The sequence below is a fragment of the Staurois parvus genome, unplaced genomic scaffold (genome assembly GCF_062004578.1).
Source record: "Staurois parvus isolate SC_StPar_1 unplaced genomic scaffold, SC_StPar_1.0 ptg000552l, whole genome shotgun sequence".
Classification (NCBI taxonomy): Eukaryota; Metazoa; Chordata; class Amphibia; order Anura; family Ranidae; genus Staurois; species Staurois parvus.
Window position 1 is genome coordinate 1,872,199 of NW_028318348.1, and position 24,695 is coordinate 1,896,893.

The 24,695-nt window shown below is 41.7% G+C and overlaps 1 protein-coding gene across 1 annotated transcript in view; it reads left to right on the plus strand.

Annotated features, from left to right (window-relative positions):
- The window catches only part of LOC149451012 (vomeronasal type-2 receptor 26-like), a 46,937-nt gene extending 26,462 nt beyond the window's left edge, over positions 1 to 20,475 (plus strand). The window contains exons 2-4 of the mRNA XM_089691160.1: positions 5,968 to 6,195; positions 15,162 to 15,285; positions 19,324 to 20,475. Of these exons, the coding sequence (XP_089547286.1) occupies positions 5,989 to 6,195; positions 15,162 to 15,285; positions 19,324 to 20,234 (1,242 nt within the window). The 5' untranslated portion in view covers positions 5,968 to 5,988 and the 3' untranslated portion in view covers positions 20,235 to 20,475. The remainder of the gene's footprint in view (positions 1 to 5,967; positions 6,196 to 15,161; positions 15,286 to 19,323) is intronic.
- Positions 20,476 to 24,695: the final 4,220 nt, after the last annotated feature.

The window sequence follows — 24,695 nt, forward strand, 5'->3', positions numbered from 1 at the left end:
TGTATACAATGGATGGCTTCATTCATGCCATCCATTGTATACTAGTGTGCCTAGCTGTGAATGGTCACAGCAATCACATGCACAAGCTGGGCCAATTACAGCCCAGCTGTGTCATGTGATTAGCAGTGGCCAAAGCACAGCTAAGCACAAGAAAAAAAAAAAAATCCCTGAATGAATCGATGTCATTCAGGTAAATGCTTGCTTATAGCAAAGTAATTCTTTGCTATAAGCAAATTGTGTAAAAAAAAAAAAAGAAAATACTGATCACTTCCCCAAAGTAGTACAATGTTACTATGGTAACATTGTACTACTTTGGTGATAGTGAAATATGAAAAAAAAATCTTAAAAAAAAGTAATAAAAAATTAAAAACAATAAAAAAAAAAAAAAAAATTATATATTAAAACTCGCCATGCCTCTTATGAAGTACGTCGGACTGTCTACTTTGCAATAAGGGGACATTTGGGGGATATCTGTACTGTTCTGACATTCTTGGACCTCAAGAAATTAGATTGGCTGTCAGTACTTCAGGATTGATCAATTTTCAGATCTATACCATAGTTTGTGAACTCTATAACTTTCCTACAAACTAAATAATACATCCTAATTTGGGTTATTTTCACCAAAGACATGTAGCAGAATACATTTTGGCCTAAATTTATGAAGAACAATTATTTCTTTGCAAACTTTTATAACAGAAACAAAGAAAAACGTGTTTTTTTTCAAAATTTTGGGTATTTTTTTGTTTATTTAGCAAAAAATAAATACCCCAGCGATGATTAAATACCACCAAAAGAAAGCTCTAGTTGTGTGAAGAAAATGATAAAAATTTTAGTTTGGGTACAATGTTGTATGACCGCGCAATTGTCATTCAAAGTGTGAGAGCGCTGAAACCTGAAAAATGGCCTGGGCAGGAAGGTGTAAAATTGCCCGGTATTGAAATGGTTAAAGTGCCATGTACTTAGTGCCGCAATGCGTACTTTGCGCAAGGAATGCCAGCCTGACCCTCGCCAGCCATCCCATGGACTGTACTGAATTTATACGTGGATGGACAGGGGGGGAGGTTAGGCAATCATTCAATTAAGAGCTAATAAGTGACACTAGGGGCGGACTGACCATTTGGAAACTCGGGCACTGCCCGACGGCCCGGGGTCAGTAGGGGGCCCCATGAGATGCCCCTGGTACCTTTTTCATAGCCTTTTTTGATTTTGGGCAAGGAAACAGGGGCCCCATGATCCCCTATTGCCCGGGGCCCCATGAGTTGTCAGTCCGCCCCTGAGTGACACATGGGGGATGTGTTCTGCCCTTAACAAATTGCCAGCAGGATGGACACAAGATAAGGCAAGGTGTTTGATCTCAGCTAAGGCACTATGAGGCTAAGGTCACTTCATACAGACAAGTATACACAACAGTTACAAAGAAAACAGAAAAAATCTAACAAAGCAGATAATTTTAGGCATGCAAAGTAGCTTAGCAATTGGGAGAGCAATGGAAGAAATGGTTACCAAGGGCAACCGGAGGTATTTTTCAGTTGCTGGAAAAGCAGGAGGTTTCAGACGGCAATGGAAACAGTGGTTACCAAGGGCAACAGGAGGCAGTTGTCAGTTGCAGGAAGAGCAGGAAGTTTCAGAGGGCAATGGAAGCAGTGGTTACCAAGGGCAACAGGAGGCAGTTGTCAGTTGCAGGAAGAGCAGGAAGTTTCAGAGGGCAATGGAAGCAGTGGTTACTTGGAGATCAGAGGAGAGATGGTGAGAAGATGTTGAGATGTTCCCTTGTTGCCGTGTTTAAAGTGCCATGTACTTACGTAATGAGTACTTTGCATAAGGAATGCCAGACTGACCCTTGCCAGCCATCCCATATGCTGCATGTCCATCATGGGTCTTGAGAACGCCCTGTGGGAGGGGTGAAACGCGTTGACACATTTCTGGTCTGCCGTCCTTACGTCCTACATCACTTCCGGTGAGTGGAACGCACGCCGAGGGGTGCGTTCCAGGCGGCCATCTTGATTGTTGGATCTGGGTTTCTATCCTCTGCAAACCAACAGGCTGTGAGGTCCCTGGATTGGAGTGTGATCCCTTGGATATTTTGGTAGCCTATGGAGGCAATAAATCAATGCTTTCTATTTATCTGTAACATGTGAGTGGCCTGGTATTATTTATAATACTACATTAGGTATAGCAGTATCACGCTATGGTATAAGTTTTTTCTTTTTTTTTGGACCGCGGTGGAGTTCATATGAGGAGTGAGTGGAATCATCTAGCCCTGCAAAGCGATTTAGGAGTTCTGGAGGATATAGAGGGGGTTTAGGATCCCTTAAATTCTAAAAGGCACATAACTCACCAACATCTGGTGAGTGCGGTTGATTTTGATTTCACACTGGTGGATGGTGGAAGCACTGTTTTTTGGGAGAAATCATTATACCTGGGATAAAAGGACTTTATGCATATATTTTTTGTGGACACTAACTTGATATGTTTTGACACTAAATTGATTATTTTCACTACAATTTTATTTGTAACATGTACTGAATGAGTTGTTTATTTATTTATATTTTATGTCCATCATGGGGGCTGCTCATGGTCCACTGTAGTACAGATGTGACTTATATCTGGGTATATTACATGGATGTGGTCACTATTATGTCCTTTTATACATTTTGTACAATAAACTTGAAACTTTATGCTATATTTTCTTTTTTGTTGGCTTCTCTCACTACCTGTATGCCCTTCTACAGTCCCTTTGCTACAAAATGTTTCTTGTTAGGTGCAGGAATACTCTGCCCAGCACCCACTGCCACTGAACCCCCCTGGTGGTATTCCTGAGTGTAGCTCGGGGTAAAGTTTCAGTACCACAAGCAGTAACCCCGAGCTAAACTCGGGCTTACCATGCGGCACTGCTCCGGGATCCCTTCTGCACTTACCTTGTCCTGCGCTCCCGCGATGTCCCTCCTGCAGTGTCCCCTGTAATGTCCTCCGGCGGATGCCGGCATCTGTCTTCCGGGTTCTCTTCCCTGCAATGTTGGGACGTACGGGGGACAGAATGGCGGGAAATTTGAAAATGACAAAAATTGACATTCACTAAATACACTAAAATCACATAGTATAACATTCCTGTATCAAACCATTTCACATACATTTTGTCCCGAGTGCTTTGTCCTGTGCCCTGCCTGCATTTTTACTGTTCTTTCTGCCTGGAAACTGAGAAACGTCCATGGCGTCCAAAAAGCGTCCCTTTAGGTCAAAAGCGGTTTTAGACCGGCTAGAGAACAGCGATAGTAAATCAGAACCACTTGCAGAATTGAGTGATAATGATTCGTGGGGGAAATTCATCATCAGACATCATCAGACACTGAAAACGATTCTGCGACTTTGCTCAGTGATGTGCGAACTTGGCGCTCTATTTCACATTTCAGTGTTTTTGGTTTGATTACATTATTGAATTAATTGTATTATTATTATTATATTATTTGTTATGATTATTTATTAAATTATAATTTATGATTTTGTGTTTCAAATTTTATCATACCCGGGATGTTTACTAGACTCTTATTCGGACAGATTTCAGTGAGTTATTCCTAAAAATTACAGCCTACAATAAAAAAATACATATTTCCATGCAAAAAAATGTACCGCTTTGAGCACAGAAATATGGACATAATCAGACCGCTAGGGAGGTTAATGCCTCCCTTCCTCTTTTTTGCCATAAGAAAGTCCTGCATGTGGGGCCTTTTTATTGCAGCGGTTGTTTTCGGGAAACCAGTGGGTCATGGTTTGGGAACCGATGTATTCAAGGAATACAGAATGTTCACTTCATTTCTTGCACACGATGAAGCCACTGTATACTTATATGAATACCAATAAAAGTGTATAGAAAATGAAGAAAATACATTTTTTTTATATCATGAAATTGGCTGAAGTTAATGATTGGCATGGATTTTCCCATTCCATTCCCACCACTGTATTGTGATCTTTGATGCAACTAAATAAAGATGGGCTGCATGTTAGTTCGATCGATCATCGGCCGAGTCTATGTTTGAAATAAGTTCCATGTTTGCAATACGTTCTGCAGCTTCATTAGACACTAGACTGACAAGGTCTGTTTAGAAAGTGGGAGTTGGGAATTTGTATTTGACTCACACATGTATGAGGGACAATTTAGACAGGAGCCAAATAGCTTACTTGGACGCCCTGAATGTGGGAGGAAACCAGAGTTCCCTGAGTAAACCCACGCAAGCAATGCTCAATACAGCACAAAGTCAGGATTTGAACCAAGGACCCCAGTGCTGCAAGGCATAAATGGTCACCGTTAGGCCACTGTACTGCCCCTCTGAACTTTTATTTCCATAAAGTGAACATATTCGTTGATAGTAATGGGCTGAACACCCCCCCCCCCCGTTCAGTTTGTGGTCGAACATTCCATCACAACGAAAGTTCGACCACGAGCTTCGAACAGAGGGAACAATTCACTAAGCAGTACCTTACCACATCTGAGTATGAAATAAGATCCCGCACAGCTACTAAACACATTCCTTATTGTTTCAGCTGTCCGTTGGGTTCCCCGCTGACAGCTGAATGTAAAATGAATTGCTGGCATTGCCCGGAAAATTAAAAATTAAAAAAAGAAATGTGTGGGCTCCCACTATCCATACCAAGCCCTTTGGGTCTGATATGGATTTTGAGGGGAACCTCTACACCAAAATGTAAAAAAAAAAAGGTGTGGGGGTCCCCCCAAAATCTATACCAGACCCTTATCCGAGCATGAAGCTCGACAGGTCAGAAATGGGGGGGACAAGTGAGCGCCCCCCCTCCAGAATCATACCAGGCCACATGCCCTCAACATGTGGGGGGTGCTTTGGGGCAAGGGGGGTTCCCCCCCAAAGAACCTTCTCCATACCAGACCCTTATCTGAGCATGCAGCCCAGCAGGTCAGGAAAGGAGGGGGACAAGTGAGCGCCCCCCCTCCAGAATCATACCAGGCCACATGCCCTCAACATGTGGGGGGTGCTTTGGGGCAAAGCACCTTCTCCATACCAGACCATGTGGGGGGTGCTTTGAGCCAAAGCACCTTCTCCATACCAGTCCCTTATCTGAGCATGCAGTCCAGCAGGTCAGGAAAGGAGGGGGATGAGTGATCACCCCTCCATCTCCTGAACCATGCCAGACCACATGCCCTCAACATGGGGGGTGCTTTGGGGCAGGGGGACTCCCCCCACAAATCACCTTGTCCCTACTGATAGCTGAATGTAAAAAGAATTACCGACATTGCCCAGCAATTAAAAACAAATATTAAAAAAGGCATGGGGTCCCCTCCAGAATCCAAACCAGACCCTTATCCGAGCATGCAGCCTGGCAGGTCAAGGAAGGGGTGAGGCGAGGAGCAAGCACCCCCCCCTTGAACGATACCAAGCCACATGCCCTCCAAAGCACCTTGTCCCCATGTTGAAGGGGACAAAGGCCTCATTCCCACAACCATGGCCGGTGATTGTGGGGTCTTTGGGTGGGGGGCTTATCGGAATCTGGAAGCCCCCTCTAACAAGGGGGCCACCATATCCCGCCCCCCCCCCTATCTGAATGAGTATTGGGTACACGGTACCGCTACCCATTCACAAAAAAAGGCTAGTGTAAAAAAGACAGAAGACATTAAAAACAAAAATGTAAAAAATGTCCCCCCAATGTAGATCCATTGTCAATCATGATGCCTGATGACCTGTGGTCAGGTGGATTGCTTTGGCCAATCACAATGCAGGGTGCAGTGCTTTGTGGGGCGTGGCAGGTGAACAGCCCGCTGAACGCCCTTGCCGTTTGTGTGTTCGCTGAACACAAGACCAGCCCATGTTTGAGTCGAACTAACGTTCCACTTGAACATACAGCCCATCTTTATTCTTTGATGATCTTATGGTATTCATTGGACCTTTAAAAAAACGGACAGGAAAAAAATAATCTTGTTTGTGTTTTTTATCTAATATACAGTCAAAGCAGAACATAAAAGAAATGAAATATTCACTACAGCCAAATGAACTCATGTCTTATTTTGATGAAAATGGGGAACATATCAGCCACTTCAAGATAACAAACAAATTAATTATCGATAGACTGAATAGTGTTGATGTGGATGTTGGAAATTTTACCCCATGGGCAGCAGAGGGTCAGCAACTCTTCATCACTTCACAAGCCGTAACGTGGAAACACAACCACCAGGTATGTCTGTTTATACTCATTGTTCTGTGGAGAACTAGCAAATGGATATAAACAAAGTGTAGCAAAAGTGTTGAATATACAAAAGAGGATGCAACTCTTAGGCTCCACTCACATCTAAGCGTAGCATTTTTTATGCGTTTTGTCGTGCACATTTTTTGCATGTTTTTGCATATTTTCATGCAGTGTTATTAGCCATTTTTGAGCTTTGGTGCTTTTTTATTAGCCAATAGAGAAAAATATCAATTGCATCATTTGTTGCTAGGTTTTTCTGTTTTTTTAGTTTTCCATCAGCTTTAGCTTTTATTATTATTATTATTATTATTATTATTTCTATTATACATTTTTAAGGGTAAGGGGTTACAGTTAAGGATAGGTTAGGGTTAGAATTAGGGTTTGAGTTGAGGTTAGTATTTTATTATTTTATTCTTATTGATTTATGTATAGTAGTTAACCTATTTTTTTCTCATTATTTATTTCTTTATTTGTGGTTAGAGTTAGGGTAATAATAACAATAATAATACAAATGAATAAATAAATGTAAAATAAATACACAAGTAAAGAAAAATATGCATAAATAAATATTAGCTATTAAGAAATAAATAAATACATAATTGAATAAATAATATTAAACCCCTAACTGCCTAACTCTAAAAACATACAATAAACCAATTATTATTGTTATTATTATTATTATTATTATTATTAATAATAATAATAAATTAATAAATACATGAAAATAAATATGAAAATAAATAAAAATAATCTTAAATAAGACCCCCGAAAATCTAAAAAAAGTAATATAATAACTAGAGATGAGCGAATCGAACCAGGCGAACCGGAATTCGATACGAATTTCAGGAAAAATTTGATTCGCGTCGAATCCGAAATTTTGCCTACTTCGGGTGCGCGAATCGAAATTTTCCCAATCAGCCGGCAAAAGTGTCCCTGCAGAGAGCTCCGCTATTTCTGACATTTCTCTGACAGTTCCTTCACATGTACAGCGGTTGAAACATTGTATCTATTAGTTTCCATTTAGGATACAGATGTTTCAACTGCTGTACATGTGAAGGAGCTGTCAGAGAACTGTCAGAAATAGAGGAACTCTGCACATACACTTTTTGCCGGTTTGGAATTCTTATTTTCATCCTACTTCTTCTTCTTCTTCTTCATCCTCATCCTCAGAAGAAGAAGAAGAGGATGAGGATGAGGATGAAGAAGAATAAGAAGAAGAAGAAGAAGAAGTAGGATGAAAATAAGAATAATTCCAAGCCGGCAAAAAGTGTATCTGCAGAGCTCCTCTAAGTGTATCTGCAGAATAGAGGAGCTCTGCAGATACACTTTTTGCCGGCTTGGAATTAATCTTATTTTCATCCTACTTCTTCTTCTTCTTCTTCTTCCTCTTCATCCTCATCCTCTTCTTCTTCTTCTGAGGATGAGGATGAAGAAGAAGAAGAAGAAGAAGAAGAAGAAGTAGGATGAAAATAAGAATAATTCCAAGCCGTCAAAAAGTGTATCTGCAGAGCTCCTCTATTCTGCAGATACACTTAGAGGAGCTCTGCAGATACACTTTTTGCCGGCTTGGAATTAATCTTATTTTCATCCTACTTCTTCTTCTTCTTCTTCTTCTTCATCCTCATCCTCAGAAGAAGAAGAAGAGGATGAGGATGAGGATGAAGAAGAAGAAGAAGAAGTAGGATGAAAATAAGAATAATTCCAAGCCGTCAAAAAGTGTATCTGCAGAGCTCCTCTAAGTGTATCTGCAGAATGTCATTTATGGAAACAAATAGATACAATGTTTCAACCGCTGTATGGAGTGAATGTCCCAGAACTGTCAGAAATAGTCTATTTCTGACAGTTCTGGGACATTCACTCCATACAGCGGTTGAAACATTGTATCTATTTGTTTCCATAAATGGATCCATTTATGGAAACAAATAGATACAATGTTTCAACCGCTGTATGGAGTGAATGTCCCAGAACTGTCAGAAATAGGCTATTTCTGACAGTTCTGTGACATTCCCTCCATACAGCGGTTGAAACCGCTGTATGGAGTGAATGTCACAGAACTGTCAGAAATAGACAGAAACTGTCACAGAACTGTCCTTCTTCTCATCCTTCTCCTTCTTCTCATCCTTCTTCTCATCCTTCTTCTCATCCTTCTCCTTCTTCTCATCCTTCTCCTTCTTCTCATCCTTCTCCTTCTCCTTCTTCTCATCCTTCTCCTTCTTCTCATCCTTCTTCTCATCCTTCTCCTTCTTCTCATCCTTCTCCTTCTTCTCATCCTTCTCCTTCTTCTCATCCTTCTCCTTCTCCTTCTTCTCATCCTTCTCCTTCTTCTCATCCTTCTCCTTCTCCTTCTTCTCATCCTTCTCCTTCTTCTCATCCTTCTCCTTCTTCTCATCCTTCTCCTTCTCCATCTTCTCATCCTTCTCCTTCTCCTTCTTCTCATCCTTCTCCTTCTGCTTCTCCTTCTCCTTCTTCTCATCCTTCTCCTTCTTCTCATCCTTCTCCTGCTTCTCATCCTTCTCCTTCTCCTTCTTCTCATCTTTCTCCTTCTTCTCATCCTTCTTCTCATCCTTCTCCTTCTTCTCATCCTTCTTCTCATCCTTCTCCTTCTTCTCATCCTTCTCCTTCTTCTCATCCTTCTTCTCATCCTTCTCCTTCTTCTCATCCTTCTTCTCATCCTTCTCCTTCTTCTCATCCTTCTTCTCATCCTTCTTCTCATCCTTCTCCTTCTTCTCATCCTTCTCCTTCTCCTTCTTCTCATCCTTCTCCTTCTTCTCATCCTTCTCCTTCTTCTCATCCTTTTTCTCATCCTTCTCCTTCTTCTCATCCTTCTTCTCATCCTTCTCCTTCTTCTCATCCTTCTCCTTCTTCTCATCCTTCTCCTTCTTCTCATCCTTCTCCTTCTCCTTCTTCTCATCCTTCTCCTTCTTCTCATCCTTCTCCTTCTTCTCATCCTTCTCCTTCTTCTCATCCTTCTTCTCATCCTTCTCCTTCTTCTCATCCTTCTTCTCATCCTTCTCCTTCTTCTCATCCTTCTCCTTCTTCTCATCCTTCTCCTTCTTCTCATCCTTCTCCTTCTTCTCATCCTTTTCCTTCTCCTTCTTCTCATCCTTCTCCTTCTCCTTCTTCTCATCCTTCTCCTTCTCCTTCTTCTCATCCTTCTCCTTCTCCATCTTCTCATCCTTCTCCTTCTCCTTCTTCTCATCCTTCTCCTTCTCCTTCTCCTTCTTCTCATCCTTCTCCTTCTCCTTCTTCTCATCCTTCTCCTTCTCCTTTTTCTCATCCTTCTCCTTCTCCTTCTCCTTCCTCATCTCCAAGGGCATTTAAATTAAAGGTACAGTGTTCTGCACTAATTTAAAGGCTCTCTGAAGCCTAGAAACCCTTTTTATAAGTCATCTTCATAGCGAATAAATTTGCATCGAAACGAATTTCTTCCTGGAATTCGCCGAATCAGCCGAATCGAATTTTTGAATACTTCGCTCATCTCTAATAATAACAATACCAATAATTTATTATTATTATTATTATTATTAACCACTTGCCCTTCAGAATATATACCCCCCCCCCTCCTTACCAGACCTTTTTTGCTAGCACTGTGCTATTTCATTTGGTAACTGCGCTGTCATGCAGTGCTGTACCCAAGCAAAATGTATGCCTTTTTTTACACAAATGGAGCTTTCTTTTGGGGGGGTTAAGTGTAGGGGCTAAACGCAGGTGCTGGCAGGTGCCAGGGCTGATCCCGCTAATGCAGCATTTTTGGGGACACTATACTAATGTGGTATAGGTGTCTGTTTAGGAACCAGCAATAAATGATCGCTGCTCAGTTCTCCGGCATTCTCGGAGAACACAGTTCTCCTGTGAATGCCTTTTATGAAGCAGTTCTCCGAACGAAGGGAGAACGGTCTACAAACGGTGGAGAACGGTCTACAAATGCTGGAGAACGGTCTACAAACGGTGGAAAACGGCTGATTTTACTATAATCTTGCGAGATTACAGTAAAAGATCAGTTTACTAAGCAGAGGTAAATTATCGCTGCTTAGTTTGCGGTCCCTCCGATTCTCCAGCTCTGGGCTGGAGAATCTGGAGGGAGAACACAGATCTCCAGTGAAGGGCTGAACATGTTCTCCGCTGATCTCCTGAGTGTCATAAACTGTGAATGACCAGAGAATAGCTGCGATCCTCTGAATCGCAGCTATTCTCTGTGTCATAAGCAGACACCATAGTGCTGATCTGATCAAAGATATGGATCCATTCAGACACTATGGAGGTTTATTGTGTAAGTGAGCGTGTTCCTGCCAATCAAGGGGTTAAATGTGATGACTGGTGTACTGACGGGCAATCTGACGCTATCTGGGAGGGATGCTAACTGAGGCTAATGTTATCTGAAGCTGCCGGTGACACTAATACAGTGATCAGTAAATAAAACCTGTACACTGTACTAATGACACTGGTGACAGGGCAGTGAAGGGGTGAACTGGGGGCCCATCAGGGGGTTAAATGTGTCCTAAAAGTGTTTTAACTGTGTGTGTAGTGCTTTTACTTACGTGGATCTGCTTTCTTCTCTCTCTGGGACGGAATGTGTCCAGGGAGAGAAGATTTCATCCTGTATCTGTGTAAATGTAAACACAGGTACAGGAAGATCCCTGATAGGGCAGAGATTAATCATCAGATCCAGGCCGAACATCACTAACCTGAATCTGATGATTGATCACTCAGGCACCGTGACATCGGTCAAATCGGGAGCGTGAATCACGTATATATGCGTGATTTTGCGCAGGGAGTCCACCGTGTAGCAGTATTTCTACTATAGGGTGGACTTAAAGCGGTTAATGTATTTTTTTGTTTGGGTGATTATTTATTATTATTGCTGTTATTATTAACAATTTATTTTATTTTTTTAAGCACCCCCTTCCTGACCAGGCCTTTTTTTGCTATTTCAACTGGTAATTGCGCGGTCGTGCAATGCTGTATGAAAACAAAATGTATGTCCTTTTTTCACACAAATAAGCTTTCTATCGGTGGTATTTGATCATGTCTTTGGTAAAAAAAATCCCAATAAGTGTATATTGATTGCTTTGTGTGGAAGTTATAGGATCTACAAACTATGGCATAGATACTGCAATTTGCAACATTGTTTGCTTTACAGCGCTGCGCTAGTTTAACTGACAATTGTGCAGTCATGCAATACTATATATAAATTAAATGTATGTTCTTTTTTTACGCACAAATAGATCTTTCTTTTGGTGGTATTTGATCACCTGTGCACTTTTTATTTTTCACGGTATAAACAAAAAATAACCGAAAATTTAAAAAAAATATATATATATTTTCTCATTTCTGTCATAAAAAATATCCAAAAAACTCACATTTTGTCATAAATTTAGGCCAAAATGTATTTTGCTACATGTCTTTGGTAAAATAAATGTATATTGATTGCTTTGTGTGAAAGTTATAGCGTCTGCAAGCTATGGTATAGATAATGGAATATTACACAGCTTTTACTTTCTGACAGCCTATCACATTTCTTGAGGTGCTAAAATATCAGGGCAGTACAAACACCCCCAAATGACCCCTTTTTGGAAAGTAGACACCCTAAACTATATGCTGAGAGGCATATTGAGTCCATGGAAGATTTATTTTTTTTCCACAAGTCTTTGGAAAATGACAAAAACCTTTTTTTTTTACACAAAGTTGTCATTTAAATGATATATTGCTCACACAAGTCATGGGTATATGTGGAAATACACCCCAAAATATATTCTGCTACTTCTACCGAGTATGGGGATTCCACATGTGTGAGACTTTTTGGGAGCCTAGCCACATACAGGAGCCTGAAATCCAATGACCACTTTCAAAGCCTGAAGGTGCGTACCTTCCTCATTTCACTTCCTCACTACCCATCACAGTTTTGGAGGCCCTGAAATGCCAGGATAGCACCAAACACTCCCCCCCAAATGACCCCTTTTTGGAAAGTAGACACCCCAAGAAATTTAAAAAGAGGCATGGTGAGTATTTTGCAGATCTAATTTTTTCTCACAAGGTTTTGAAATATAAAAAAAAAGAAAAAATATGTTTTTGTTTTTTTTCTTCATTTTCAAAAACTTGTGGCAACAAACAAGATCTGCAAAATACTCACCATGCTTCTTAACAAATTCCTTGGGGTGTCTACTTTTCAAAAGTGGTCATTTGGGGGGTTAGGTGCTATCCTGGCATTTCGGGGCCTCCGAAACTATGATAGGTAGTCAGGAAGTGTAATGAGGAAATAAAGCCCTTTAAAAGCCTGATGGTTCTTATTGCATTTTGGCTAGACTGCCAAAACGTCTCTCACATGTGGTATCCCCATACTTGGGAGAAGTAGCAGAATGTATTTTGGGGAGTAATTCCACATATACCACATATACCCATGGCATGTGTGAGCAATAAATCATGTAAGTGACAATTTCTTTCTGACACTTTTTGCTCACATGAAAAACATCAGCATTTTTTGCTATGAAATTACCGTATTTTTCGATCTATAAGATGCACCTGACCATAAGACGCACCTAGGTTTTAGAGGAGAAAAACAAGAAAAAAAATATTCTGAACCAATGACTGCAGACACAGTACAGGAAGTGACCAGACACTGCGGACATACTACAGGAGATGACCAGAGACTGCAGACAGTACAAGAGATGACCAAAGACTGCGGACATAGTACAGGAGATGACCAGAGACTGCGGACACAGTACAAGAGATGACCAGAGACTGCAGACACAGTACAGGGGATGACCAGAGACTACAGACAGTACAGGAGATGACCAGAGACTGCGGACACAGTACAGTAGATGACCAGAGACTGCGGACACAGTACAGGAGATGGACCAGAGACTGCGGACATACTACAGGAGATGACCAGAGACTGCGGACATAGTACAGGAGATGACCAGAGACTGCGGACACAGTACAGGAGATGACCAGAGACTGCGGACACAGTACAGGAGATGACCAGAGACTGAGGACACAGTACAGGAGATGACCAGAGACTGCGGACACAGTACAGGAGATGATCAGAGACTGCGGACATAGTACAGGAGATGGACCAGAGACTGCGGACACAGTACAGGAGATGACCAGAGACTGCGGACACAGTACAGGAGATGACCAGAGACTGTGGACACAGTACAGGAGATGACCAGAGACTGCGGACATAGTACAGGAGGTGACCAGAGACTGCGGACATAGTACAGGAGATGACCAGAGACTGCGGACACGGTACAGGAGATGACCAGAGACTGCGGACATAGTACAGGAGATGACCAGAGACTGTGGACACAGTACAGGAGATGACCAGAGACTGCAGACAGTACAGGAGATGACCAGAGACTGCGGACAGTACAGATGACCAGAGACTGCAGACAGTACAGGAGATGACCAGAGACTGCGGACATAGTACAGGAGATGACCAGAGACTGTGGACACAGTACAGGAGATGACCAGAGACTGCAGACAGTACAGGAGATGACCAGAGACTGCGGACAGTACAGATGACCAGAGACTGCAGACAGTACAGGGGATGACCAGATACTGCAGACAGTACAGGGGATGACCAGAGACTGCAGACAGTACAGGGCATGACCAGACACTGCGGACCTTTAGGGAGGGAGGGGGAGTGGGTACTTGAATTTGACACTTCCACTTCTGCGGAGCTCTCCTTCCTATACTGTGGGCACCCGGCATTGACAGCCGCAACTCATTCTTTTTTGTAATGCCCATGTTGAGGGTTAGGCCCAAAATTTTAAATTCGGACACTGTATTGGGTTTCCATGTGAATGGTCTGGCAAGGTTTGAATTTGGGTTTGCGGCAATATATTGTTGAGCATATAAATTGCTTTCGCCCACAATCAAATGTACAAATCTTCTGTGAAAAACAGCTCCATAAAATCAAGGGGAGTAGTTAAATTTGCTGTTTCCACCTGAATTCCGGGTTGGGCAGTGAAAGGGGGAAGTTTGGGTGCAGCAGAATCTGTGGGCTGCCAATCAGGGTTTACAAGCACGTCCGGAAGGACACTAGGGGCTCTATGGGCCTGTATGTATGCTGGGCACTGGTGGGTGGCACTGCTGGGCACTGGTGGGAGGCACTGCTGAGCGGTACTGCAGGGCACTGATCATCAGTGCCCTGATGATCAGTGCCGATCTGCTTTGTAACAGCTGCTGGTTATCGGTAGTACTTTCCTACTGTGATGGCATAAGGAAAGTGCTGTCAGTAACCGGCAACTGTATTTACTCTGTGATCTGTTGTGTCATTGGACACAGCTAACCATGTGGTAAAAGGCCGCTGTGATTGGCCTCTTACCTCATCACATGATCAGCTGTGTCCACTGGGGGTGTGTGGGAGGGCGCATTCTTGGAGGATGTCATAGGATGCCCTCCCAGAACTGGGTAACCGCGCTGTAGCCATCATTCGGCTATAGTGCGGTTAGCAAGTGGTTAATGCGGAGAAAGCGTTAAGGTAAAAAACCTTCAGCCATTCCAACCACTTTAGAGGTTTAAACTTTTCAATTATTTTTCATGGTCAGTGAATCATATAAATTTGTTATAAAATATTTTTGGGCCTGAGTTCCTTCCAGCTAGTTGATCTATTCAGAACACCAGCTAGGATAAATATAGATATCAGTGATACCTTTTATTAATACTTATTTGTTGTTCATATGTTTACCAGACCTTCCGAATATTGGAAATAATTGGCATTATACTGGTATATTATTGAAGGATATTCCTTTGGATATTAGGAGTATCTTACATGTTAGGGTTGTGTCATAGAACTTTTGTTGTGGTCTTTATTGGCTATTTTCTTTTTATGAAGCAAAATGTTTGTAACTGGTTCTGGGCCAGCATGCAGTGATGGTTCCGTTCAGTTTGGTGTGTGCTAACTGTATGTTCTGCATCAACACTGAGATTATTGGTCTTTTCATTGTTTTCAGGTCCCGCGGTCAGAGTGCTCTGAACATTGTTTACCAGGAAGCAGAAAAAAGCTGAGATCAACAAAATATCCGTGCTGTTATGACTGCGTTCCATGTTCAGAAGGAGAAATATCTAACGATACCGGTATATCTGGTTCTTGCTCAGTTTATACAAATATAGACTGTGTTGATGATGGGGGTGTTGGTGATATTAACCACTTGCCTACCAGGCACTTATACCCCCTTCCTTACCAGGCCAATTTTCAGCTTTCAGCACTGCCGCACTTTGATTGACAATTGCGCGGTCATGCAACATTGTACCCATATGAAATTTTGATCATTTTTTTCTCACAAATAGAGCTTTCTTTTGGTGGTATTTAATCGCCACTGGGCGCTTTACTTTTTGCGCTATAAATACAAAAATTGCAAAAAATTTGAAAAAAAAAAAGTTTTTGTTTCTATTATAAAATTTTTCAAACAGGTAATTTTTCTCCTTCACTGATGTGTGTTGATGAGGCAGCACTGATGGGCACTGATAGGCGGCACTGATGGGCACTGATAGGCAGCACTAAAGGGCACTGATAGGCAGTACTAATGAGCTGGCACGGATAGGCGGCACTGATAGACAGCACTAATGAGGTGTCACGGATAGGCGGCACTAATATGCAGCACTGATAGGCGGCACTGATAGGTGACACTGATGATGGGTACTGATAGACGGCACTGACTGGCATCACTGCTGGGCACTGACTGGCGGCACTGACTGGCACAACCCCTGGGCACTGACTGGTGGCACTGACTGGCAGCACTGGTGGGTGGCACTGGTGGGTGGCACTGGTGAGTGGGCACAGGTGGGTGGGCACAGGTGGGCACAGGTGGGTGGGCACAGGTGGGTGGCACTGCTGGGCACAGGTGGGTGGCACTTCTGGGCACAGGTGTGTGACACTGCAGAGTGGCACAGGTGGGTGCACTGCTGGGCACAGGTGGGTGCACTGCTGGGCACAGGTGGGTGATCTGCTGGGCACAGGTGGGCGGAGCTAGTGGGCGCACTGCTGGGCACAGGTGGGCGGAGCTTGCGGGTGGCACTGCTGGGCACCGATCATCAGGGCACTGATCATCAGTGCCCTGATGATCGGTGCCCATCCCCGCTCTGACAACTGCCGGTTCTCGGCAGTACTTTCCTCACGATCTGACAGCGTGAGGAAAGTGCAGCCGAGAACCGGCACTTGCATTTTCCTCTGATCAGCGTGTCATTGGACACCGCTGATCACGTGGTAAAAGGCCGCTGTGATTGGCCTTTTACCACATCACAGCGATCACGGAGATCGCCGGGTGCGCGCCCCCTGGGGTCATATGACATCCACCCAGAACTGGCCGGCCGCAGTGCAGCCGTCATTCGGCTATCTGCGGTCGGCAGGTAGTTAATTAAGATGATGATGATGCATATAGATGTATATATTACATCTATGGTCTGCATTTCACTTTTCTGGTCCTTTTCTTTGCAGTTGCTCTTTTTCATTCAAAATCATTTTCAGAATGGGCAGACTGACCATTTGGGCATTCGGCATTGCTGAGGACCAGTAGGGGTCCCCATGACTTTATTGCCAACCGTCCAGAGCTGACTCATGATATGGGAGCCCTGCTGCCACTCAGCATATACTGGCCCGTTCTCGGGCAGCTCCGCGCCGCTGACTCTGTTCTCTCTCCTGCACTCCTTTAGGCATACTGTAAGAACAAGTAGTAGAGTCGTGAGCAGGGGCGGACTGACCATTTGGAAACTCGGGCACTGCCCGAGGGCCTGGGGTCAGTAGGGGGCCCCATGAGATGCCCCTGGTACCTTTTTCATAGGCTTTTTTGAGTTTGGGCAAAAACACAGGGGCCCCATGATCCCCTATTGTCCGGGGGCCCCATGAGTTGTCAGTCTGCCCCTGGTCATGAGTACACCCAGCTCTCACACCCATCCAGCCTGCCACTGTCTGTTCTAGCCAGATGCCTCTGTGATCCTTCCCGCGCTCTCCCCTGCTCTCCCTGTGCTTGATGATGTGGGATGTGGCTTACATTCACACGCTCCACCAGATGAGTAGAGGCTGTGCTTGGCAGTTCCCTAATTGGCTGCCTCCAGACTGCACAGGCACAGTTCAAAATCATCAACACATATTTTTTTTCTAAAGAGTTTTACCGCCAGCCACTTGCAAGTTGCAGCAAAGCCAGTATATGAAAGGAGGCACTCTGGAGGAGAAGCATATAAGCGGGTACTAAGGCGTATTCTGAAAGGAGAATGTAAGGGGGCACTCTGGAGGTTCTATCTTAGTACTTCTAGAGTGCCACCTTAGTGCCTCCAGAGTGCCCCTTTATATCCTTATCCTTTATATAATGATTTTCTTTGTTTACAATTGGAGTTGCTGTCATGTTTTAGCTTATCAGTAAAATAAATGCCCTCCATCAGTACATTTTTCATTAATGCTAGTAAAAAAATTAATTGGGGGTTGGCAACACAGCCCCATGAGCAGGATCATCTTTTTTCATGGACAACCCTGGGCACAGTTCAGGGGCCCCAGGTGCATAGGGGCTGCTGCACTTTCCCTTTCCCAACAGGGGGAATTGTGTGTGAACAGAGTGGGTGAACAGTGCAACGGGTGGGGGAAATAACTGAAACCAATTTTTTTCTTCTGCTCCAGCTGCTGCAGTGAGAGCCACAAAAGATAAGTTCCATTTTTTTCTTCCACCTGCTGCACTGATAAGGGTTTCTCTCACTGCCTGGAACCCCCTGTACTGCTGCCAACCTCCCTCCTTTCCTCTCCTGCTAGCAGCAGGAGGCACAGAGGAGAATCTTTAGAATGGAGAGTGCAAAAGGGGTCAGTAAATATGTCATTTACCAGTATCTTCCTTTTCTAAGTGAACACAGTGATTGAAAAATGATCACTCACTGTATTCATTAATAACTGAAGCATAGAAAACTGTGTTTACCATGCTTCAGTTTAAAAATGGAACAGTTGCTTCTGTTTCCCATTTATTCATCTGCAGTGTAGCTGAGGCTACAAAGAAAGGGATTGGGGAATGTGTCCTCAGTCCCTTTCTCTGTCTCAGAAGGGAGACTTCAGGGTTCTATTTAGACCCCTAATATCTCACAAAATATCCCCCACAGTGTTGTGAAAAAATTTAAACAATTAATAATTTTAAAAATGTTTAAAAACTGTACAAACATTGGAAAAAAAATCTGTCTAAAAATTCTAATCAGATTTAAAAACAATGCCCAATATGTGTCATAATTTAGCCACAGTCACTGTGTGCTGTGGTGTACATAGCACACTTCAGGTCACCATCTCCTTGGGCCCAGAGACCCATGATGCTGTTAAGGTGGCACTGCCCATGAGATGCTCCTGGTACCTTTATTGGCTTGTCAGATTTAAGTCTCCTGCCACTTTGCATGTCACTGAGCTTGGTGCCCACCAAATTAATGTTGCATCGTAAGGATGGTTGCCATGTGGTGGCCATCTTTTAACCTGGGATCTCCTATCGCCCGGGGGCCCCATGAGTTGTCAGTCTGCCCCTGTTACCAAAATGGACATGAACTCTTGTTGACCATCATATTTTAAAATGTCAGCATCATCCAGTAAGAGTCTCCTGCAGGCTCAGCAGTCTCTCCTTATATCTTTGGACTTGTTTCAGTTGCATATTTTCCACACTGCTCTCCCATTGTCTAGGCTAATCTGATTGCAATCATAAAATGCATCATCTGGTAGATAACCCTGTTTTTATATTTTGAAGTATGAGGACACAAAGGAAATCTTAAATGTTTGAATTCCACTGAGCTCAATACTCATTTACCTGTATGACTTGGCTTGAGAAAAAGTGGAGGACTGCAAAACTGTTGATGTTTTATCCATACTCCAGTCTGCAGTGCATGCTTCAATAAAAATCGAATGTGCTGCAACCTCCCTGTTCTTTATATATATATACGTAAAGTATACATAAAATTACACTGTGGTAGCTGATTAAATATTATAATGTTACATCTTTTGATAATAGTGCTGATGACCCCTCAATCCTCTAATGGATCAGTAGGATCTTGTTTGAGACTTTCATTACAATATTATGCGGACTGGGATAGTGTGCACATAATACAGTTCATACAGCAACTAGAAAATAATCGATAAATGATCTTTATATTTTTTCCCCATAGACAGTGTAGGCTGCACGAGATGTCCAGATGACCAATGGCCCAATAAAAAACAAGATCGCTGTGTACAAAAAATAGTGGAGTTTATTTCTTATCAAAACGATGCCCTTGCTACAGTAATATCATCTGTGACTGTTTTATGTTGTGTAATAACTGGCCTTACATTGGGATTATTTGTTTATCATCGGAATACACCCATTGTTAAAGCTAATAACCGGAACCTAAGCTATCTTCTCCTGGTCTCCATCATGCTGAGCTTCCTTTGTGTCTTCTTGTTCCTCGGCCGTCCAGTAGATGTAACCTGCATGCTGCGTGTAACCTCTTTTGGTGTCATCTTCTCAGTTTCTGTCTCTTCTCTACTTGCCAAAAGTATCACAGTGTGTATTGCTTTTAAAGCCACCAAACCTGGGAGTCCCTGGAGGAAAAGGTTTGGGACCAAATTGCCCAACTGTGTAATCTGTTGGTGTTCATCTATCCAAGTCATAATCTGTGTCACTTGGTTGTCTATTTCTCCTCCCTTCCAGGATCAGGACACTCACTCTTATCAGGGAAAGATCATCATTCAGTGTAATGAGGGTTCAGTTATCGGCTTCTACTCTGTCCTGGGATATATGGGGCTTCTGGCAGTTGTGAGTTTCATTATAGCTTTTTTAGCCAGGACATTACCGGACAGTTTTAATGAGGCCAAGTACATCACCTTCAGCATGCTGGTGTTCTGCAGTGTCTGGATTGCCATGATCCCGGCCTATCTGAGCACTAAAGGGAAAAACATGGTGGCTGTGCAGATTTTTGCTATTATGTCATCAAGTGCTGGACTTCTCGGTTGTATATTTTTCCCAAAATGTTACATAATCCTGTTCAGACCAGAAAATAATACAAAACAATTGATTTTGCCTGTAACAAGAAACCACTAAATATGTTGTTTTTATTTTTAAATGCTTATGTGTGCAGTTAATTTGGTCTTATGTGCTATTTGTGCAGCATCTTGTTTCTGAGTAGTTATGGTGTCATGGTAATAACCTATACATTGTGTCTCATAAAGAGTCAAAAGGAAAGACAGCTTATCAATAAATAAAACTATATACAATATAACATTTTTCCTGATCAAATGTAAAGCTCCGCTAGTATTCATGAAATAAAAGATGAGTGATGGTATTGTGCTATTGTTTCTTCTGGACAAGACGTAGTCGTCATGTTTTTGTGCAGAAATTGGTCGTCCTGGAAAACAGCTTCATACTTAGTTGTAATACATGTACAGTATGTTTACAGTTTTACCTGCCAAGGTATTTGTGGTTCTGTTCAGCTAATCTTTGGTTTACACAGCTCTGCCCTACTGCACTGCCAGAAAATGACTCTAATGCTTCCCGGTTCAGCTTTATTACTTCCTGGATAATTTTCCTATTCAGTGGACAAAGTTGATAGTTCTGATTAATGCTGAGTAAGCAGATGTTAGGCAGAGAGATGATTCATTACTCAACCACTTTTCCACCATTCATACACACATATGCGGCCTTTTGGGGGGTGGGCTTGAGGACCCCATGTCTCAATTGAACAAAGGACAAAGAACTATTTAAGATTTTTTTTTCTTTCTCATTTTCCTTCAGCTTCTGGGAAAAGAGTTCATATTAAACTTTACAATGCATATGGTGTTATTATTTATCGGGATTACTTTAATCAAAATTGTAAATTGTATTTTTTTTAATTATTATTTTATTATTATTACATGAAGTTAATGATTGCTTACTAAAGTAATTTGGGTTGTATTGTACTGTATTCAATTTTCATACACATACTTATATATATATTTTATCTATATTATTTGGTTTTAAAAATGAATACACATTGGTATATATTGTGGATATTATATTTTCAACATTATAAATAATTAGCTTGAGTTTATTATATTACAAAGTCTGTATACTACAGAAGACATTAGATAATTAAGAAGTCTCAGTACAAATGACCTCAACGAATCTCTGTAAGATGTATAGGTAGAATTGTTTTTTCCAGAATCACTTAGGTAATACATTATTTTCAGTGACATTGGTCCCAGGCTGTCTGTAACCATTCTGTCGAAAAAGCGGTTATCTCTTAAATTTAGAGTTTTCTTACTAGCCAGGAATTAAGGTCAACTTTTGATTCGATTGGTACAGGAATTTAAGAGAAATCCAAAATTATTCCTAATCCTATACTGCCCCCTTCAGGTAATTAGGAAAGATAATGACACCTAGTGTGATGTCATAATTAGGCGAGATAAGCTATACCCACCTAGGTCCTGATAAAAGTTAGGAGATGGACAGAGATGGGCACAAGACAGGAGACAAGAAAACAACAGATGGACACAGACACACTGAAGTGAGCTGGCCAAGAGCTGACATCATAGAAAATAGAGAATATTGGAAATGTATAACTTTCATTTTTTTCAAGCAGTTTGTACTAGACTTATATGTCCAGCTAAACCGTTTAGTTATGGTTAGTACCGGAGTTGATGTGAAATAATTTTAACTGCAGTATAAATTATTTTAATTTCAATTCTCTTGGGGAAGAAGTCTCTTTTAAATATCCCCAAAGCTAATTTAATCTTCTCGCCAATGGTTTAGCTGGGTACAGGGGCGGACTGACCATTTGGAAACTCGGGCCAGGGGTCAGTAGGGGGCCCCACGAGATGCCCCTGGTACCTTTTTAATAGGCTTTTTTGAGTTTCGGCAAGGACACAGGGTCCCCATGATCCCCTATTGCCTGGGGGCCCCATGAGTTGTCAGTCCGCCATTGGCTGGGTATATATCACAAAGTCGACAACTTAGTGGAACATTTGATCCTGACCTCTAGATAGATTCTAAACGTCTTGGATTGGTCTGTGTATGGTGTTTTAAATCAATTCATGCCAAGGTACGTGTTGAGCTTTGAATATCTGGTTGTAGAGAAATCACGTGGTCGATTTGCATAGCTGTTGTCATATGCTGCTGATTTACTGATAGTTTCCTACATTGCGTTTCTAGACAGTTGATTCTAATTCAATAATATTTGAAAATATTTCCTGGTTTGCATTTCTAACCAATATTTTGGATTTGATCGTTGTACTGCTATTTTAAATTGTTCATTATTTATCATCACCTATTATATTTCATTTCAATTTTGCACTGATTTTTATTATAAATAAATATATATTTTACAAATTTTTTTTATTTCATCTTCAAATTAGTGTAAATAAAGAACTCAGATTATCAGTTGATTTATGAAAATTGGTAGGGAATTGCCCTAATTCCAGATCCCAGCCTGTTTTCATAAATTATACACTGATTATTTTCTCAGAGCTAAAGTTCTAACATTTCTGGATATGTAAACCTGTTGTGCCTGTTATGAGAAGTTTCAACTTCCAATGCTAGTTTTACTTCTAGTGATTTTCAGTTGTTTAAACCTGGCTTTTATGTTCCTATTTTGTTTAAATTTTCTCCTTTTAAGTCCATTTATGCATTTTTATGACATGCATTTTTATGTATGTATGTATCCTAGCAAACTTCTGCTTTTGATATTGTATTCTGTTTATATGTTTACTTCTATGTTTTGCATTTTTTCAGCAACTTAAAGTGGAGTTCCACTCATCCTGTCAAAAAAATAAAAGTCAGCAGCTACAAAAACTGTAGCTACTGACTTTTAAAAAACAGCCACTTACCTGTCCCTCGGTCCCGTGGTGTGTCCCCCGCAGCCCATTTCACCGGCCATCCTGTATTCCAGTGTGGGCACCCGGCTGTGATAGCTTGCGGCTTCACAGCCAGGTACCCACTGTGCATGCGCAAGTACCTCTGCGCTTCATGAATGGTCCTGTAGTCTTCTGGGACCTGTCACATGTCCCAAAAGACTACAGGGAGGGAGGGAAGGAGGACACCTTTTGCTTCCGATCGCCTAGGCGATTGGACGGGAAGTGGGAGCGGGTACCTGTCAAATTCGGGTATCCACTTGCCCCCCCCCCGCCCCCCAAAGGTGCCATTCCTTAATGGTGAGTGGGGGAGCAGTCCTTAAATCGGAACTTCCCCTTTTGGGTGGAGCTCCGCTTTAAGGCAGGTCTTTCATCATTAAAATTGCCCTATTCCCTTTCTATTAACTCCTTCCAAATCTAGTAACACAAACTTAATATTAAAAAGTCAGGAGGCGCCAGTTCACTTCAGCTAAGCAGGGGTGGTATTACTTGATGGATCATTTGAAGCCTGAATATCCCATATGAACGGAAAAGATTCTCCTTGAACATGTAGATGATGATTTGGGATCCCAAGCATTCCCATGATCACAGAAATGTCTTAATGATGTCACATTTACCTAGGTGAGCCCTTGGTAAAGGAGGCTGTTATGCCCTTCTGAGGCGGAGGTGTCACAGCGTCTGTTTAGCCAGCATAATTGATTGTGTTTGTGGATATGTGCCATGTCCGTTATCATAAATCCTTTAGTACAGCATGTTGGCAATCATAGATCCTTGTGCCTCCTGTAGCCTTCAACCATATGTGGGATAGTTCAAAACCAAATGTTTGATTGGTTGGATGTCTACAGTGAATTAATAAATTACTTTCTACAAATCTCCTGATGATAATATATTTTGGAAATACATTGGAAACTCCTCATTGATCTTGAAAAATAATCTCAGAAAAGTGGAAAGTAATTGGTCTAAACTGTAGAGATATTTATAATAGCCAAGGAGTGGGCTTTGAGCCTTTAGCAAGATCATCTGAATACATCTGCATCAAAATAAAATATATATCATCCTATCTGACCTTGTTTGGTGCTTTAGATAACAATTTTTTTATAATAATAATAAAAGTTTTGAAGACACCTTTGAAGACAAGCAGGGGATAGCATAAGATAAATTAGCATCTTATTTATTTTGCAAAATTAAGGAACAACCAATCCATCTACTATACATAAAGATATATAAAGTAAACATATGAACTATTTCTATTTTAAATATACTACAAATTTGAAAAATGGTAGCTCTATTTGCTCTTTATAATAATACCATATAAAAATCAGGTATCAAACTCAGGAATCTGTCTACTTAGGCCATACATGATACTTGATCAAGTTGTTGGATAAATTAGGTTTTTATCCATGTTTCCCTAAATAGATAGCATCATTATATCACCATCCTAGAGTTTTTATGCTATATGCCAGGTTTTACCCCTTTTCTTTTTGATTATCAAAAACACAAGACAGGGTTTTCCTCCTTCCCTCCTGTTATTCATGTTATTGCAATAAAACCTCTGGCCATTCTTATTAAATCTAATCCTAATGTATGAGGATTGGGGATCTTGCGGATGATGTTAGATATGCACTCTTCAACCCGCAAACCTCTCTTCCCAGCCTGATACAACAATTAGATACATTTG